This window comes from Rana temporaria, chromosome 5, assembly GCF_905171775.1.
Source record: "Rana temporaria chromosome 5, aRanTem1.1, whole genome shotgun sequence".
Classification (NCBI taxonomy): Eukaryota; Metazoa; Chordata; class Amphibia; order Anura; family Ranidae; genus Rana; species Rana temporaria.
The window spans coordinates 359653006-359673390 of NC_053493.1; the positions used below are offsets into that span (position 1 = coordinate 359653006).

Consider the following 20385-nt stretch of genomic DNA (forward strand, 5'->3'; position numbering starts at 1 on the left):
AGAGTCAGCCAAGCCGGAGTCTGTAGCCAGAGACGGATGAAACGAAGCCGGGAACCAGGAACCAGGAGGAACGTCCAAGACCGGGTAGGAAACCAGGAGCACAAGCACAGAAGGGATGTCAGACGAAGAGGCCCAAGCAAGGAAATGCTGCAGCTGCCGTCCTATATATATGCTGAGCAGCCAGATCACCCGCAGTTCTTTCGGAGACTTCTCCCTGAGCTCCTGTAATTCGCGGAGGGGGTTTTTTTTTTGGTGGAGACCTCAACTATGCCATGGATCATCTCTAGACGTCTCGCGAGGCGCTTCCCATCTTTCCTATTCGCGACTAAGGCGGCTGAAGGCAGACCTACAGGCTCTACACTTGGAGGACCCTTGGTGGCTGCTTAATCCGCAGGGTCGGGATTATACCTATTTTTCCCAGGTGCATCTTACCTACCCACGGCTTGACTACCTGCTGGTATCCCACAAAGATTTGTCCAGGGTAGTGTCCGCCTCCATTGATGTCATGTCCTTCTCGGATCATGCACCGGTTCATGTGACCCTCCAGTTGGGGGCCGATATCACGATCCCCTCCGTCTTGGAGATTGAATGAGGCTCTGCTTCAATCAGAGGAAACCCGTACTGGGATACTGAGCTCTTTGCGGGAATATTTCTCTATCAATGGGGGCTCTGTTGCCAACCCTCTGGTGGTTTGGGAGGCCCACAAGCCGGTTGTTAGGGGCACGTTGATCAGACTAGGAGCCCGCCTGAAGCGGGAGAGAGGCCAGCGTGTGGAGGAACTCCTTGCATTGATCTGTCTGGAGTGCTCACATAAGGCCAGTCTAGCAAGTGCTACTTTTCAGGACCTTCTTAGAGCGTGTGAGGAACTCCGCTCACTGCTCTTCCATAAAACGAAGCAGAAACTGGCCTGGGCGCATCGCACCATGTACGAATTCTCGAATAAGCCCGGGTCATTATTGGCCAGGGCTTTGCGGGGTCCTCGCACCAAAACGTATATCCCCCACATGGTTGCCTCTTCTGGGCAAAAGCTGAATACGTCGGCGGATATTGGGGCAGAGTTTCGTTCCTTCTTTGAGGGCCTTTATAATTTGGATAGGCCCTCCGACTCCTTGACTGAGGGCAGTTACAGTCCTCGTTCATACCTAGCTGCCTCTGGCATGCCGACACTTCCCAGTTCAGTACAAGAAGAACTTGAAGAGCCTATCACAGTGGCTGAACTAGGTGTGGCTCTGGCCAGCTCGAAACCCTGGAAGGCTCCAGGCCCTGATGGTCTGACTCCAACATATTACAAAACCTTTTTTGACCTGCTATCACAGCCACTAGTCTCTGCTCTCAATTCTATCTCAGCGGGCAACTCTTTCTTTCCCGGTGGACACCCTGAGGGCTTACATTTCCCTTATTCCAAAAGAGGGGAAGGATCTGTCGCGTTGTGGGAATTATCCCCCGATAGCACTCCTGAATGCCGACTTGAAACTGTTTGCCAAAATCTTGGCAAACCGGTTGCTCTGCCATATACTGAGCCTTATACACAGAGATCAGGTGGGCTTTGTGCCGCTGAGGGAGTCTCGAGACAACACCATCTGGGTGGTGAACTTGGTCCACGCGGCCATGACATCTAACCGGGCCCTGCTCCTGTTATCTACGGACGCAGAAAAGGCCTTCGACTGCGTGGACTGGTCTTTTCTCCGCGCTACCTTGGAGCATATTGGCCTTCGGTCCTCTATGCTGGGGTGGATACTTTCCCTTTACTCCCACCCCTCTGCAGCGGTTAAGGTTAACGAAACAAGGTCTGCTTTCTTTGACATTCGAAATGGCACATGGCAGGATTGTCCGCTTTCCCCCCATATTTTTATTCTCACACTGGAGCCTCTTCTGTGCAGAATAAGGGCGGATGCGGGCATACTTGGGTACCAGAAATCTTCGTGAATCCACAAGGTCGCCGCTTTTGCGGACGACCTGATCTTTTTTTTCTGACGGAACCGCTTACCTCCCTCCCGAATCTGCTTTGCTCTCTTCAGGAATACGGAGCCCTCTCTCTCTTCCAAATTAACCTAAATCCTCAATACTCAACGTAACGGTAGAGAGGGACATTGTTCGGCGACTACGCTCGACATTTCCACTAAGGTGGGCATCCAGTTCTATTCAATATCTGGGAGTCGATATCACCCCTGACCCCGACGACCTTTATTTAACAAATTTTGCCCCACTTCTTCTCCGCTTAAAGGCGGACCTACTTCATTGGCACTCTCTCACATTGACGTGGTTTGGCCGTTGCAGTGCCCTCAAGATGACCCTCCTACCGAGAGTCTTGTACCTGCCGCAGGCGCTTCCTATCCGCCTCCCCCCGGTGTGTTTTAAGCGTATTGACTCCATGTTTCGGGAGTTTGTCTGGTCCTTCCGTAAGCCCTGCATCAAACTCCAACTTCTCCACCTGGCAAAGGGTGGGGGGGGGTTGGCCTGCCAGACGTGAGAGCTTACTACAGGGCGGTCCATCTCACCAGGTTGGTGGATTGGCACTGCCATGCGGAAGCGAAGCACTGGGTAGCGATGGAGGTGGAGGACTTCCGGTGATACGGCCATGGATCACTACTTCTTTGCCAAAGAGTTTGGTGGCTCACCCTACCCTGGGCAGCACGCTTTTGGTGATCAGGGAGGCTCGGTGTCTCCGATGCCCTCCCCAATGGTGCCTGTTTTGGGAAATCCGGAATTCCCGCCTCGCCTCCAGAATCCCCACTTCAAGCGTCTATTACCTGGACGCCGGTTTCATCTGTGCGACTTTCTGGGACCTAACGGTCATCTCTCGCCTGAGGCTGGGGTGTCTGCCACAAAACCACCCCTGGACTTTTGGAGCGGCCTACAGCTTTGCAACTTTCTGCGTGGCTGCCTGCACCAGCAGGGTATCTCTCGTCCCCTTACAGAATTGGAACGTATCTGTCACCGTAGAGAACCGGTGCGACACTGCCTTTCGCTTGTTTACTCTTCCCTGATCAGACCAGCGGATGGGTTCATTCCTCCCTTCCTCTCTAAATGGGAAGAGGAGCTCGGCTCTACCTTCACCGACGCCCAGAGGGAGAGGATTCTCCACTTTGCTCAGAAATCCTCCATAGCTACTAGAGTTCAGGAGACATGTTATAAAATCACGAACAGATGGTACAGAGTGCCCGCTGCCCTGCATCGTTTTTTCCCTGCAGGTTTCCAACCTGTGTTGGCGCTGCGGTGGGGAAGATGCTGCACATCTTTTGGGCCTGTCCCAAGCTCTCCCCTTTCTCGAGGTGACCCGTACGATTGAACACTTAACTGGTGCTTCCTTGGGGGGGGGGGGAACCCGGCGGCCTGTCTGCTTCATCTATCGGAGCGACCTATCAAGAAATATAAGGCCTCTCTCACTATCCAGCTCTTGAAAGCTGCTAAGGCGTGCATTCCCCTCTGTTGGAGATCGCAGAATCCCCCGGCTAAGTCCCTGTGGTATGCAAATGTTAATGAACTCAGAAATATGGAAGATCTCACTGCCACCCTGCATATTAGGGAGGAGGCCTTTCGGGGGACCTGGAGACCATGGAATCACTTTACGTATACGGACGCTTACCTCCAGGAGGTGGCGCAGTCTGTCTGAACGTGGTGGGCGTTTCCCGTCTCCCGGTCGGAGTGTTCTGTTCTATCCTGCTTTCCACACTTTCTTGATCCTGCTGTTATTTATCTTATCTGGTGCTCCCCTCCCCTTCACCCTTTTTTCCTTAGGCCCTGTCCCTTTCTTTCCCCCTGTCTCTCCTCCTCCTCATCCCCGCCACTCTTGTCCAAATATGGGCGGTTTAGTCCGATGCTGAGCATATCCTGTTGCGCATTACTCTCTTGGATGCCCTGTGTTTGGACCCTCTCCGCCAATGGGTTGTTTTGCTTGCCATGCAGCCATAAAAATGTTTAATTATTATCGCTTGTGTAGAAGTTTACGCACTGCAGTTAGCTCTAGGTCATGTGTATCATGGTTGAAATGCTTATACAGTTGTGCACTTTGCCATTATCTAGGCCCTGAGCCCTTGACCGTTTGCCTTTTTGCTGTGCTAGGCCGGCCTATCTACATCTGTTCCCTCTCTGTTGTAATCATTTTTCTTTTTGACCATATGTATTCATGCTATCTGTTCTTTGCAATGTATACCTGCTATTTGTGGTGATTGTCAACTGTATTTTGTTCGATAATTAAGGCTTGAATTTAAAAAAAAAATTTGAAGCAGAGCCCCCCCCCCATACCGGAAGCAGTGTGACCGCTTTATGGGGGCTCTAGACTAATTTACCTTTCAGCCCAGTCCGCCTCATAAGACTGGCGCTACACTAACAGTGTAGCACAAGCCAGCGAGGACTCTTTCCTTGCTACCCCCCCCCCCCCCCGCAAAGTTCTGCCCTAGGTGTGGGCCTTGTTGGCCTAGGCCAGGATACAGCGTTGCCTTAACCGTGTAGGTTAAGGAGATATTTCTTGCACCTACAGGTAAGCCTTAATCTAGGCTTACCTGTAGGTGCAAGTGATCAGAGAGGGTTTACAACCACTTTAATTGTTAGGATAGAGGTTAGGCAGGTACACTTTAAATGAACCTAGGCTTAGCCCATGACTTTATATGAAATTATATAATATAGTTTAAAAAAAAAAAAAATATGTATATATATATATATATATATATATATATATATAATTTTTTTTTTATATATATATTTTTTTTTATATATATAAAATTAAAAAAATTAAAACAGTAGAAGATGTTTATTTAACGTTGTGTAAATAGATATATAAGGACACATACAAAATGAAATAAAGATCTTCTACTGGCTTGTGTATCCAGCTCCTGTCACCCGCGCACAGATCTGCAGTCATTGCACAATAGGCTCAGCCAGTCAGACAGCTCCTGGCGCTCTAGCTGACAGCTGGCCCCGCCCCCTCAGCCGGCACACGTGTTTCTTCTCTCGCGCTGTGTTTACATTCTCAGTCATAGCCACGTTGTTCTGACTTCCTCTTCTGCTATTGGCTGGCGCTACCGGCGAGCCCTACCACGGGGCGTATCTATTCGAAGCTTTGCAGAATCCAGCGGGAAATTTAAACTGCTGACGGCTGGCAGAAAAGAGCGGGTTCACCGCCAGTCACTGGCAGAATATTGCGCGCCCAGCACTAACAAAGAGAGGAGAGCCGCGGTCAGCTGAATGATAATACCCGCCCCTCCCCCCTCTATAATATTAATAATAATGTGACCGATGCTGGATCTATATTATATCAGAGAAAGGAGGGAAGCACAGCAGTGACCTCTACAGAGCACACAAGGCTGGAGCTCCATCATAGAGGGGGAAGGGCAGACATTGTGTGCTCACTACATGCCACATCATACATACACACATGATTTACACCCTGCTGATCCTACATGATTCCTGATCATACAGCAATAATATATTATTGATCATACATATCTATTCATGATCATACATCTCTAGTCCTGATCATACAGCAATGATATATTATTGATCATACATGTATATTTATGATCATACAGCAATAATATATAATTGATCATACATATCTGTTCCTGATCATACAACAATGATATATAATTGATCATACATATCTAGTCCTGATCATACAACAATGATATATAATTGATCATACATATCTATTCCTGATCATTCAGCAATGATCATATGACTTCATGTAGAGATCACTTAGGGGCAGGATTGTAATTTGATTTTTTTTTACTACCAGCAATACACTTCTTCCTATGGGGCCTGGTATAGTAGAAGTGTTAGGTCCCCCGATGAAAAGGGGGGGGGGGGTCTGTGATGTATGGAGGGGAGATTCTCCCCACCCATAGTGGGAAATGATCTATCAAACAAAAGGTCGGTTGTCGGGGTATGTGAGGCCAGACTACGGCATCCCCCCCCCCCCCATAACCCCCTATGCAGTATAACATTGCACAGTATGGACACTTACCAATAGTATAACATTGCACGGTATGGTTTGTTTTATCGAAGTACAACATTGTATGGTTTGTTATATCATATTATACCATTGCATGGCACGGTTAGTCATTTCATGATACAGTATAACATTGCATGGTTTTGATGGTCATATAACATTGCACGGTTCGGTCATATTATAGTATAATATTGCTTGCTCGGCAGTATGATAGTATAACATTGCACGGTTCGATCGGATCATAGTATAATATCGCTCGCTCGGTAGTATGATCGTTTAATGTTGCAGGGTTCTGTCGGTAGTATGATAGTGTAACATTGCATGGTTTAGATGGTCGTATAACGTTGCACGGTTCTGTCGGTAGTATGATAGTATAACGTTGCACGATTCTGTCTGTAGTATGATAGTATAACGTTGCACGGTTCTGTCGGTAGTATGATAGTATAACGTTGCACGGTTCTGTCGGTAGTATGATAGTATAACGTTGCACGGTTCTGTCGGTAGTATGATAGTATAACGTTGCACGGTTCTGTCGGTAGTATGATAGTATAACGTTGCACGGTTCTGTCGGTAGTATGATAGTATAACATTGCACGGTTCTGTCGGTAGTATGATAGTATAACGTTGCACGGTTCTGTCGGTAGTATGATAGTATAACGTTGCACGGTTCTGTCGGTAGTATGATAGTATAACGTTGCACGGTTCTGTCGGTAGTATGATAGTATAACGTTGCACGGTTCTGCCGGTAGTATGATAGTATAACATTGCACGGTTCTGTCGGTAGTATGATAGTATAACGTTGCACGGTTCTGTCGGTAGTATGATAGTATAACGTTGCACGGTTCTGTCGGTAGTATGATAGTATAACATTGCACGGTTCTGTCGGTAGTATGATAGTATAACGTTGCACGGTTCTGTCGGTAGTATGATAGTATAACGTTGCACGGTTCTGTCGGTAGTATGATAGTATAACGTTGCACGGTTCTGTCGGTAGTATGATAGTATAACGTTGCACGGTTCTGTCGGTAGTATGATAGTATAACGTTGCACGGTTCTGTCGGTAGTATGATAGTATAACGTTGCACGGTTCTGTCGGTAGTATGATAGTATAACATTGCACGGTTCTGTCGGTAGTATGATAGTATAACGTTGCACGGTTCTGTCGGTAGTATGATAGTATAACGTTGCACGATTCTGTCTGTAGTATGATAGTATAACGTTGCACGGTTCTGTCGGTAGTATGATAGTATAACGTTGCACGGTTCTGTCGGTAGTATGATAGTATAACGTTGCACGGTTCTGTCGGTAGTATGATAGTATAACGTTGCACGATTCTGTCTGTAGTATGATAGTATAACGTTGCACGGTTCTGTCGGTAGTATGATAGTATAACGTTGCACGGTTCTGTCGGTAGTATGATAGTATAACGTTGCACGGTTCTGTCGGTAGTATGATAGTATAACGTTGCACGGTTCTGTCGGTAGTATGATAGTATAACATTGCACGGTTCTGTCGGTAGTATGATAGTATAACGTTGCACGGTTCGATCGGATCATAGTATAATATCGCTCGCTCGGTAGTATGATCGTATAACGTTGCACAACACGGGGGTGACTGTACTGCTAATGAAACCAGCATGACTTCTGAGATAAAACTCCTCATTCCAGCTCTCCACTGGTCTTATCACACATGTGAATAGTGTCTGGGGAAGGTGTAGATTTACATTACAATCCTTTGTAGCTAAACATGGCTGCCACCTTCTTCCTGCACACAGTGACCCTCATCACTGGGCTCACTTCCTGCACATTACTTCATCCCTGCAGATCATCACTTCTACCACCATAGATCTGAAACCTTACAATGCAGATAGATTTGTATTGAGGATCAGGTGAGCCTTCCTTATTGTTGGCCACACATCTATCAATATGATTGAACTGATCGATTTGGTGACACCTTGATCAGTTTCAGCTCTGCGAAGTTGATCAGCCCTGGGAGAATTTTGTCAGTCACTTCTGATCGAATAAATATCTGTGTGTGTGTGTTGGTGAACTGATTGTAACACAGATCAATAAACCGATTTGTTTTAAAAGATGGCTCAGATTAATGAATGATCAATGTTTTCAGTTGATCACAAAGTGTGCTTTAATCGATAGTGAATTGCCTATACCTGATCGACCATACATTGCTCTGTGTATGGACCTCGTTCAGTGTACCCTAGCCCCCCAGGAGGTGTACATCCTTCTATGTAGCCCTATAGATGTACCCCAGCATTTCCAGGTGTAAACCCCTCTATGTACCCCTATAGATGTGCCCCATCCCTCCAGGAGGTGTAAACCCCTCTATGTAGCCCTATAGATGTGCCCCAGTCCTCCAGGAGGTGTAAACCCCTCTATGTACCCCTATAGATGTACCCCAGCCCTCCAGGAGGTGTAAACCCCTCTATGTAGCCCAGCTCCCCAGGAGGTGTACTATGTGTCCCCCCATAGAAGTCCTCCAGGAGGTGTACATTCTTCTATGCCCCCTATAGATGTACCCCAGCCCCCCAGGAGGTGTACACCCCTCTATGTCCCCATATAGAGACTGTACATCCCTCTATGTAGCCCTATAGATGTACCCCAGCCCCCCAAGGGACTAGACACCCCTCTATGCCCACTATAGATATACCCCAGCCCCCCAGGAGGTGTACACCCTTCTATGTCCCCCCTATAGGGACTGTACATCCCTCTATGTCCCCCCTATAGATGTACCCAGCCCCCCAGGAGGTGTACACCCCTGTATGTCCCCCCTATAGATGTACACCCCTCTGTTATCCCCCCTATATATAGAGAGCAGTGCCTCCCCTCCCCCAGCCCCTCACACCTGGGTGTCCCTGTCCAGCAATACAGTAAGGTGACAAGCCTCTCCTCCCCTCCCCCAGCCTTGTCTAGTAGCAGGCAGTGGGGGGCAACCTGCAGAGTGGCTGTGGCTGGGGGCGGGGCGCATGCGCAGTCCCTCCTCCCGGTATATAGAGGCTTGGCGCCAGCTGATCAGCTGAGATCCCGGTGAAAGGAGGTCGGTGTGTGTTGTGTGATCGGTGAGTGTGGGACTGGCGGGACATTCCCTCCATTCAATCCTCTCCTTGTCTCCTCATATCCCCCCACACACCCGGAAGACACGTCTTAATAGACTTCGGGCGGTTCAGGATTTGAGCGGGACCGGGGATCCCGCGTCTGGTGTCCGGCCACCGAGTGTGTGCAGACCGGGGGCGGGAAAGGTGGGGGATGGAGGGGCATGGATTGTCCTGATCACACTGTCTGCATGCTTATTGATCAGTGTGGGGGGAGCTGGCACTGAGAGGGTTAATTGGAGATAGACCCCCCCCTCCTGTCTGGGGGACACTGATCCGGGTGTACAATGTGGGGGGACACTGATCCGGGGGGTGTACAATGTGTGTGTGGGGGGGGGGGATTTGATCCTGGCTCCAGATTTTTTTTATTGATTATCATAGAATGGGGGAGGGGTATATTGCCCAGCAGTCAAGGTGTTAACACATTAAGCTAACAGCTGCCCCCCAGTATGGCGGTATATGGGGGGGATCTGGGTGTACAATATGGGGTGGATGTACAGTGATATGGGGGATCTGGGTGTACAATATGGGGGTGCAAGTTTTTGTACAGCAGTGGAAGGGTTAAGAGGCTTTATACTAGTAGGAGCCCCCCCAGAATGGTGGTATGGGGGGTGTAGTGATCCTGGCTGTAGAATTCTTATTAGGGAGGGGATCATTTTTTCCCCCCACAGCAGTGAAGGGGTTAATAAAGGCCTGTGCAGCTCTTTCTGTGTAGATCTGGATTGATGGGCAGCTCCTTGTATTGGCGGCAATGCAGGGGTTAATGGGTCACCACCCCGCCAAATAGTGCACTGAGGGGGTACAGGGGGGTTGGTATTGGGGTGATGAGTATTAGGAATATATGGGGGGGTGTAGATGAGAATAATGAATGGTAAAGGGGGTAATGTTAAATGAGGGGTGCTGGGGATGATTGAGGGGGGGGGGGGGTGTGTTGGGTGTTGGGTGTATGTAATGTATAGTGCTGGCAGTGAAGGGGGTTATTGACCCCCCCCCCCAGGTACAGGAGGTGAGGGGGTGATGCTGGGGTTAATGTTTTTGGGGTGATGTGTGGATGGTGCAGGGAATAATTAGGGGTGGTAAGTGATTTTTGGGGTGTAGTGATGTGTGGTATTTTCGGGGGATGGATGAGGTGATCGGTGTGCACACAGTGGGGGATGGGGTGGCGGGTAATCTCCATCTGGCGGATCCGGGTGTCGAGTCTCTCCGCCCCCTCAGTCCGGTATTGGAGGGAAGGCGGAGGGCGCCGATAAATTGGCGCGGAAGAAGAAGCCCGCTCAGTTCGGGGCCCCTGTGTGTGTCCTCTCCGGGGCCCGGTCGGTGTGTCGTCCTCATTGATTGGCGGGAGAGTGCCGGGCCCGGGGTCCCAGGAGACCGGATACCCACCCCGCACCCCAAAACCATTCTCCCTCTTCCCTGACACCTCACATCTCTAACTTCTCATTGTCACCGATTACCGGACACATAACTGAGAGCACGGGACATTAACCCCTCGTCTGCTGCAGCCACCTCCATCTCCTCACATCATTGTAATAGCAGCTGGATGGGTATAGCTGAGGGGTGTACACTGTGTATGGATATAGGTGGGGGTGTACTATTTTTTTATATATCACCCCGAGTCGTCCTGCACCGGATGGGGGGCTCATTCACCTCTCCTCTGAAAAGCATTTCCACACGCTGATCACTTCTCAGAGGTGGCAGTGAGGAGATCTGTTGCCACCTCACCACCTGATTTAACCCTTTAAATGCCCCAATCCTGAGCATCGCACACAACCGCAGGGCGGCCCCATTGATCTGCATTAGTTGCATGTGGCGGCACCTCCCATGGATCATGGCGTGTACAGCCTTATATGCAAGGCCGCGGTGACACGGCTGCTCTGCATGTTGGGTGATTAGATGCACGTTTTTAGGCGTGTTCCCATGGGCTTCTATTAGAACTCGCATTTTCTGAAGGCGCATCCAGGATCCAGCATGTGAGACTTTGACGTGCGTTTGTGACAATGTGCGTTCTGATAGAAGTCAATGGAAAAATGCGTAAAATAGGCATCTAATCGCACTGCGCCCAAAATGCACTACACTGGTGTATACCTGGCCTTACGGGGGGGGGGGGGGGCGTTCTGAGGGACCCGGACCCCAAGCAGTGCCAACATTACTGTGAGGTAGCTGCTGTCATAGCGCCCCCTCCTGTCTTGCTGCCCCTCACCTGTCACTTCCTGGTGTTACTGACACCCGTGTGCAGGAGCCTTGTACATGGGACTCTCACAAGTGTTCTGTACTTCACCATAGTATACAGCGCCGCTATGTTCACTGGACACAGATCTGACAGCAGCATACTGCCCCCCCCCCCCATGCGTGTATTTATGTATGTGTAATATAAAAGTATATAAACAATCGCGTATAATGTCATCATAAGTAACACTTTTTGTTTTGTTGTGTTTTGCAGAAAGTTTCTCATTCCTGAATAATGTCCAGAAGAAGGTAGGTTGTTGTTCATGTTTCCTCTCATACACATCATTGTTTTCTAAACATTTTCAGGTTTTTCAGTGCACTTGTCACATTATCTGGCACAGCCAGTGTTCTGACAAAATAGGCAACTTGGCAGAATATCGAACCACGTCACTTAACCGGTTTATTTAAAACGTGATTAATTGCAGATTTCTTTGCAGCAATTTCACATGAGGAATACGTGTTTTGACACGAGCAGCAACCAAATGCAGTCTGGATCACAGTATTATGAGCGGAGATTGTTGCTCTGCTTCGACACTAACCAACAAAATGGCCGCCACAGAGGCGGCGACAACTTCGTCCCCGTTGGCCGCTGCGCTGTGAAAACATCCAAATGTTCCTTTACCTGACTGCATTCTGTTGCCGCTGTAGTCTCCAAACACAAATTCACCAAAATCTGCAATTACTGTGGGTTTTAACCACCCGGAAGTGACGGATATGGTTGGATATTCTGGCGAGTTGCATATTTTACCAGGGTCAGTGAACATGGCTGCCCGGGCACTAGTTTTGGGGGTGATCTCTGGCCCTAGGGGGTCTCTTCTGTATCATACAATATCTGATCTTCAGGGTTTCCTGCGGCACACTAAAGCAGGCCACATACGAGTCAAGCTGAATAAAAATTCTGGGTCATTTGTTTTTTCTCATTAGTGTGCCAGCTGTGATGGGCACTTTCAATTGCGACACAAAAATAATCGAATTCATCATGCTGGAATATGTTTCGAAAAAGGAAACCAATGATGGTACAATCGCATGCGCCACTTTCATTCTTCAAGCGACAATGTTCAGATTGACCACATTCACATGGGCGTAGTATAGCATACGCCTTTGCCAGGACTGTTTGCCCAAAAATGGAAGTAGTGGCTGCAATTGACATGAAAGGGTGGGATGCATGGAGCACCTCTGCAGGCAGATACGGCCCTCACACATGGCATGCCTGGTTGCATGAGGCCTAGATTTCTTGGCTCCGACATAGAACAGATTTAATTTTGGTGAAGTTGTAGATACACACACTTCCCATCACCCCTGCTCACTAGCCCTTCACCATGCAGCCCTGCACAGTGTGCAAGAAAGCAATCCATCCCAACCAGGTCCTGAGTCCAGGGCACCCATGTGCCATATCGGAGGGGGGCTACTGGTGCATAGACATGTTGGTCAGTTTTACACTTTTTTTTTTTTTCATATTCCAGTAACATGAAATAATGCACCGTGCACATGTGTTACAGAGCAATTTTGAATGGAACTCTAGTGCATTAAAACACAGGTCTCCAAACCAAGGGCCAGTTTACTGAGAGGGGCCAGACTGGCCAGTGGAAGTAGAAAATGTCCTGGGGTTGGTGGGAGTAAACAATTCCCCAGACATAGTGGTCACTGGGAGGAGGAATGGTGCCCCCGAAGGACCTAATAAATGTACGCAAAGGGCCGTATTCGGCCCGCAAGCCACAGTTTGGAGACCATGGCATTAAAGCAATGCCCTGCCATGTGTTGGATCACCAGGAATAGGTTGCCAAGCACAGAGAAGTGTATAGTGCTCCAGGGGTTTAGGTCACTCTTGTACCAGATACATACATTTTGTCATGTGCTGAATAATGAAACGCTAACATTCTCACATCACCAGGACCCGACTACCTACCTGGGCAATGTGGCTCACACTTGGGTAGACAGTTTTACTTTCTGTGCTCAACATTTTCCAGCATGTTGGAAGCTTTTCCGCAACATTTAAAACTCATGCCTTGTAGGCCAAATATTATTCAGCTAGTAGTCACCTGGTTGATGGTTGGAATACATGTATTTCTTGTAGCCATTTGGCCATGTCTGGCATAGAACTAAAAAGTAACTAAAGAAAATAACCTAACCCATCTTCAACTTTTTATTAATTGCAGTGGTCGTCTACAAGCAAGAAATGGTAATGCCGATACGGAAAACCAATGTCCATCTGGAATTGCTGTAAGAAAGCGAAAAGCTGAGGTAGGCCCATACAGTGGTTGACTCCTTGGGCCATATGTTTTCTGTTCCCCTTCATGCCAACTTAATTCAATAGTATACGTGTATGTAGTAACCAACTGAATGCCATCTTTCACTGGCGTGGGTTGTGATGAGTCGCATTTCACATGAGAACTTTTTACCAAATCGTCTTCCAGGACAGCAGATGAGATTTAGGCACCTCCTTTTAGCAGGAAGCTCATCACCAAAGACTTTAAAAGAGAGTCCTTCTGCTGAACTAGTCTGCTTTAGTGTTTCCTCTATACGGAGGAAATGCATCACCCGCAAACTGGGTGAGGGAGGCCCCTTTCTCTGGATGTTTCTTCCTCCCGCTTCTTTACCTAACTGGCTACCCTGGGCATAGCTGGTAGGGTTTTCTGCTAGATTGCCCCCAAAGACCCATCCTCAGTACAGGATGGAGGTGGCTTGGTTCCCTTCGACAGGGACTAACGTGGACAGCGTGGCTTCCCTGGGTACTATGGGTTTGGGTACTATGTGTTTGGGAGTCATGCAGTAGCACTCTGCTCAGCCTTGGTGCATGCTGGGACCAGCTAGAAGTGATGCACTGTGGGTTATTTTATGATTGCTATTTAACTTTGCACCATGGTCATACAACTTCACGGAGCATTCTGTATCACAAACTCGGCACTGTATAACTAGGGATACACACTGGAAACTCTGGTTTTCTGAGCACAGTTTTTATATTTGCAAGGGAAATCTGATGTATCATGTTGGCTTTGGGGTTGCTTGGCTGCTCTTGGTGGAAGTGCTTGACCTAAGACCCCTATTGACAGTCTGAATTTCAGTTGAATCACCCATAATACAAATAGCAAGTGGCCCTGCAACCACCTACTTGGGGAAATTGCCAACTAGCACATTGCTGCAGTCAGCCATGCACCTGTATTCAGGCAACCGCAGGAACCGTGGCCACCGAATACAATAGTGCCTCTAAATGCAAGGTTGGCATGGATGGGAGAATTATTTTTCTTAGCCTGTGAGCAGAAAAATAAAGCTGTGTGTGGCAAGCAATGGACTACAGCACAAGAGATGAATTGCATATAGACTAAATAAGGCTTTGGGCAGACTTGATTGTTAATCTCATGGCTTTATTCTTTTACAGGAAATAAAGGTACCGCAAGAACATCTACAGGACACAAAGAGACACAACTATGAGATCCAGGTAACTTCAACAAGAAGTATTGCCATTGGGGGAAAAAAAAAACGAAACCTTTATACTTGCCTAGGTGGATGCAGCATTGATCTGATGCTGTATCTGTCGGCTTTGCAGTGAGAACTGAGCGGTAAAGCACTGCTGATCGATCGCTCAGCTCTCCCCTTCGCTCTGAGCAGGGAGCTGGGACTGTTGGTCACTGACTCTCTTCTCTGCCCCCTCCTGTACTCACTGGAGTGCTGGGCAGGGGGAGGGGCTCGCTCAGATTCTCAGCGCATGGTTGAGAGGCTGATACGGATGCCGGTCCAGGCATCTGGGTGGATCCAAGCCATGGACCGGTTGAGTGACGTTGACAGTCAGACTTTAGCCCGCTGTTGGCTGAAAGCGGGTCACAAGCGTGCAGAACTAACTGCACACCTGTGACCTACAGTATGACTAAAATGGCTTTGATTATACTCCAAGGAGTAGCCATAAGATGTGGCAGTTAAACTTCTGGAATGGTTATAGTGGCGTGATAACTTCCAGCAGAACTCTGACAGCTGTCAGTCTTTGTATCCTTGTATAGGATGTATGTGGTCACTGGTGTGCAACCTCTGTTTTATAATGGAGATAAACTAAGGTTTTGCGATGGCCGTTGTCCCCTTAGCAGAAATGTGGTTTATGGGGGGAACCCAGTAGTAACATCCATTTCAGGAACATGTTTTGTACTCTTGTTCATGTTTTGACTGGTTTATAGTATTCCATATTACTAGACCCGTCCCATGTTTGTTGTAGCACTAAACGGCTTGCTGTAAAAGACTGCTGTCCTGGGTTTTGTGGGTGTAGTTTCCTGCAAATTCTTATCATTTGTGGTAGACCTTTCATTGGCAGTGATGGTGTACATTAATCTGTCTGCTTTATTTTCTGCAGAGCTGCTGGTCACAGATAACGGCTGGAGCGACTACCCCATGTGTTCTTATTGAAACTCCACAAAAGGAATCTCCTGACACGCCTGATGTCTCAAGATTTACGCGATACCGCTTCCAGAATCTCTTCATAACTCCATCTCCATTACCAGACCTCAGGTGGGAGTCGCCCCTTCATCCATAATCCATTGCATTTACAACCAAACCCTGCAATTATCAGGCTTTAGCTCCCGATTCCCCTGCAGTGAAAGGGGATTGGGTGGGGTGGAACATCGTAACTTATCTGGGCTTTGAAAGAATGTTTAAAAGTAAAATTTTAATTTGAAGGGGGTGTGATCTAATTAGAAGCATCAATTATCCCAACTACAAATTTGCTTGTTTGAAAGGAAGGGCAAAAAAACTTTTTACATTTTAATAATATATTTGTTTGTTTTTTAGTTGGGGCAACTCAAAAGATGTGTGGCTTAAGCTGCTAAACAAAGAGAACAAATACATCCACTCAAGCCAGATGCTTCAACCGCACAGTGCACTAACTCCTGACATGCGCTCTATTCTATTGGACTGGCTAATAGAGGTAAGTGCATTTTCCTGTGTGGTGTTTCTTGTTTGCCCTCCATAAAGCTGCTTGTTCTATACTGTTAGCAGTGATCATTTAGGCCTTGGAATCACATTTAGGCTGGATTCACACCTATGCATTTTTAATGCTTTTTGCAGATTTGCCCTACAGTCCATTTAAAACATTGTTTCCTATGGAACCCGTTCTGTAGTGCAAAATGCACTAAAAATGCATAGGTGTGAATCCAGCCTAAAAAGCTGTACCTGCGTTAAAATGTTTAATGTTAACCCGTTACCTGCGTTAAAATGTTTAATGTTACCCCGTTGGCGCCGGCCGCATGGAAATATGTGGCCTCTTGGCACAGAGGGGCTGCATGTTTGCGTAAATTGCTGTCCATACAGCCATGGGCACGTGCAGCGATCAGGAGTTTTTGTATCACAAGCTGTGCTCTTAAGGCCCCTCCAATAAACCTCTTAACGCTGGCGCTGCCTGGCCATTTAGGCTGGATTCACACCTATGCAGTGTTCATGCATTTTTGCAGATTTGCACTATAGTCCATTTAACATGGTTTCCTATGGAACACGTTCTGTAGTGCCAATATGCAAAAAACACTAAATGTATAGGTGTGAATCAAGCCTCAGGAGGTTAACGAAATGGGCCTCATTCACGTAGGTAACTACTCCATGCTTCTGTTTGCTATGTGTGGACCTGGATGGTGCCTTGAAACAAGTACACATGTTGCTTTTACTTATTTTTGGGTACTTGTAAATATTTTGTGGCTCTTTATGTAGGGATTGACAATGCATGACCCCATTATAATTGATCTTATTTTTCTTTAATCAGGTTTCAGAAGTTTATTCGCTGCACAGAGAAACCTTTTACCTGGCTCAAGATTTCTTCGACAGATTTATGTTAACCCAGACGTCTATCAGCAAAGGCATGCTCCAGCTTATTGGGGTGACATGCTTATTCATTGCTTCAAAAATAGAGGCAAGTGCAGTTCTTGGTGTGTAGATTTATTTTAACTTTTTTTTGATTGTACAAAAGGGAAAAGGCATCTTGGTGCAGCTGTGGTGCCAATCAGAAATGTGTGTGTGTGTGTGTGTGTGTGTGTGTGTGTGATATAGATCATAGATAAACTAGGCTTTATGCTACTGCAGAAATGGGAGTGATTCAAATCTTTGCAGCTCCTTATGACTTCAAGTTTACTGTAGTGAAATGGTCACTCCTGCAGGGCCTGTCATTTCTGTAAAGCGGCCTTCTCTTTATGCGCTATGGATACAGAAATCCACTTTAATTTTGATAGGAATGGACAAGTAAACACAGGCATTCCAACAGAAATTTAATGGGGGGAAATAAGTGTGTTTTACAAGTCTTGATGGGAAAAGTTGTGATTTCTAAATGCTTCATATATATCTTTTTATCAGTATGTAATGTGTGTGTTTTTTTTTTTTTTTTTTCCCTCCCCTCAGGAAATATATCCTCCTAAACTTCATGAGTTTGCCTATGTTACTGATGGGGCTTGCAGTGAGGAAGATATTATTCAAATTGAACTCATTATACTGAAGGTATGTCCTGTGATGTTCAGCTGTTAGAAGGTTGTGGATTTGTAATCGGTATTCATAAATGATGATGTCTTATTTATTGTGTCTCCTCCTTTTTAGGCTCTAAAATGGGAACTTGGTCCCATGACTGCAGCTGGCTGGTTAAATCTTTATCTTCAAGTCTCATCTCTGAAAGAGTCCCCTAAGCTTCTTCTACCTCAGTATTCACAGGAAAAATTCATCCAAATAGCACAGGTAAGCACCGGAGTGCAAAGGTTATTCTCACATATAGAAATATATGAAGGGCAATATGTAGATACTGTGTGTTTGCAGGTAAAAGCCTTAGGACTGTTTTTTGCCCTATCCAATGAATTGGATCAAGTATATGGCATGCTTGTTCCAGGTCAATGACAAGGCAGGTACTGGGAAAGGAGCTAGCACATTTGACCAACAATTGCAGTTCTGTGTGTTCTGCCTTTTTTTTTTTTTACACCAAAAATACCTGCTGAAGCTACGAAGTGCCCTTTCACATGGGGCAGATCAGTAATGATCCGCCCTGTGAACCTCTGTTTGCTCAGCGGGGATCGCTCCGTTGATCCCCCGCTGAGCTGGCGGATGACAGGGCGGTCCCCGCACACTGTGCTTTTCTCCGCTCTCCCCTATGGGGGGAATAGGATGAACACGGACCGTCTGTCAGTGTTCATCCGACCTGCAGACGGAAGGAAAAATAGGGTTTTCCTCCGTCTGCAGAATCGGAGGAATGCGGAGGCGGGCGTGAGTGGATGTTCATCCGCTGACACCCGCGATCTCATAGGGACCAATGTATGTCCCTTTTTTTATCCGCACACGGATGGATGAAAAAGCGGACTTACGATCCGCAAGTGTGAAAGGGGCCTTTATGGTTTATCTGTGTTGCTAGATGCCGAAATGTAGGACTCGGCCTGTGTCTTTGATTGACAGCAGCAGGAGCCAATGGCTGCGCTGCGATCAATCTATCCAATCAAGAGCGCGTCTCCGGTGGGGGATAATGGGATTCAGGTGAGTAAACCCGGGGGACTGGTCAGTGACAGAAGTTTTCATCTGAGGGTTTACAACCCCTTTTGTTAATGCAAATGAACTCACGTGCTATTTAATGGTTTCCTTCTGCTGATAACTAAATGAATGCCGCCATTTTGTGAGTGAGAAATATTTAACTTGTTAATCATTTTGTGAAACTGATCCCTTATCTTAGTAGTTTTAGGCATGCCATTTAAGTTTCCAATTTGACTTCTGTGTTTTTACTAATCCTGTTAATCAAAAAAAAATTCTAAATGGTGTCCTGTAAATAAAATGTTTTGTGCTTGTCATTGCAGCTTCTAGATCTGTGCATCCTCCATATTACCTCTCTGGATTTCCAGTATAGGATTCTGGCAGCTGCAGCTTTATACCACTTTACTTCAATGGAAGTAGTAGCAAAGGCAACAGGTAAGGGTTTTCTGAGTGTGGGAATCCCCCCCTCTTTTTTTTTTTTTGTATTTATTATATATTTTTAAATATATAATCTAGATTTCAGCAAGTCTGTAGTAAGAGGGGGAAGGCTACTATTTTTTTCTCGTTTCCAAAAAATGTTGATTAATGGCTGCTGATTCTGACGTGCTTTGTCAACATCTCAAAGTATTAATGGCAAAATCCTGGCAACTAGCACTTTATTTATTTTCCTTATTATCCCTGTTGGCAATAGGGCTCTTTTAAAACTGTTAGCCACTGACAATGGTTATGCACATGCTTCATTATCTGTTAAATCAAATGGAAAGGCACCTCTTCTTCACCTCCTCCCAAAAAGTTGGGAATGGCAGCTGCCCTCTTTGAGTTAACCTAGGCTGCCCCTGCACAGATTTACTGAATCCCCACGATAGAAGGATGCAGGTAGTAGTCCTCCCCTGCTTCTTGTGAATTTGACTTGCTGAGGAAAAACATTACCCCTAAGCCCATAGTGGATGGGTCACTTAATTTTGGCAGATGAGCATCCTTAATCTCAAAAATGTATGCAAAAGTTCCTTATGGGACTTATGATTTGGCATAAAATAATATTGCTTTATTTCCTCATAGGTCTGAATTGGGAAGAAATTTCTCAATCAGTCTGCTGGATGAGCCCGTTTGCAAAAGTGGTGAAGAGAAACCCACCAGTAAAACTGAAAGCATTTAAGAAGGTTTCTGCAGAAGATCGACACAACATCCAAACTCACTTGGACTACCTTGACATGCTGGTATGTGTACTGACACCCTGTCTTCTTCTAGAGGAAGGGGTGGCAGAAATTAAATCTTGTGTGACATTGCTTTTGTTTTATGGTTGATAAGAAAATACTGTAGTTATTATACTACAGTTAACACTTTACCTTCCTGTCACTAACTTCTTTTATATATACTTGCCTGTCTCCTTTTTTTTGGATTGTTTTTTCCTATACAGAGTTATGGTGGTCATATGTACATGAGAAGGAAATGTGGTTAGACACCTGCCTGTGAGGTGAAATGGGCCCTTTTTGCCTAAATAGGGACGATCACATTTAAAATTTGTGTAACCCTCCCAAACTAGAGTATCTAAAAAAAAAAATCCTGTAAGGCAATTGCATACTGGCACATTATGATATAATTGCCTTTTAGAATGAAGCCCCTACTGTGGCACAATGTCATAGCT

At 46.6% G+C, this 20385-nt stretch overlaps 1 protein-coding gene across 2 annotated transcripts in view; it reads left to right on the plus strand.

The window, feature by feature from the left end:
• The window catches only part of CCNE2 (cyclin E2), a 39162-nt gene that overhangs the window by 14988 nt on the left and 3789 nt on the right, over nucleotides 1–20385 (plus strand). The window contains exons 1-11 of one of the 2 annotated variants that reach the window (XM_040354704.1): nucleotides 8954–9020; nucleotides 11494–11528; nucleotides 13436–13520; nucleotides 14656–14715; nucleotides 15616–15770; nucleotides 16050–16185; nucleotides 17011–17157; nucleotides 17640–17735; nucleotides 17832–17966; nucleotides 19064–19175; nucleotides 19800–19957. In XM_040354704.1, coding sequence (XP_040210638.1) covers nucleotides 11515–11528; nucleotides 13436–13520; nucleotides 14656–14715; nucleotides 15616–15770; nucleotides 16050–16185; nucleotides 17011–17157; nucleotides 17640–17735; nucleotides 17832–17966; nucleotides 19064–19175; nucleotides 19800–19957 — 1098 coding nt within the window. In that variant the 5' untranslated portion in view covers nucleotides 8954–9020; nucleotides 11494–11514. Of the gene's footprint in view, nucleotides 1–8953; nucleotides 9021–11493; nucleotides 11529–13435; nucleotides 13521–14655; nucleotides 14716–15615; nucleotides 15771–16049; nucleotides 16186–17010; nucleotides 17158–17639; nucleotides 17736–17831; nucleotides 17967–19063; nucleotides 19176–19799; nucleotides 19958–20385 lie in introns of those variants that run through there. The other variant, XM_040354705.1, reaches the window with a different exon arrangement.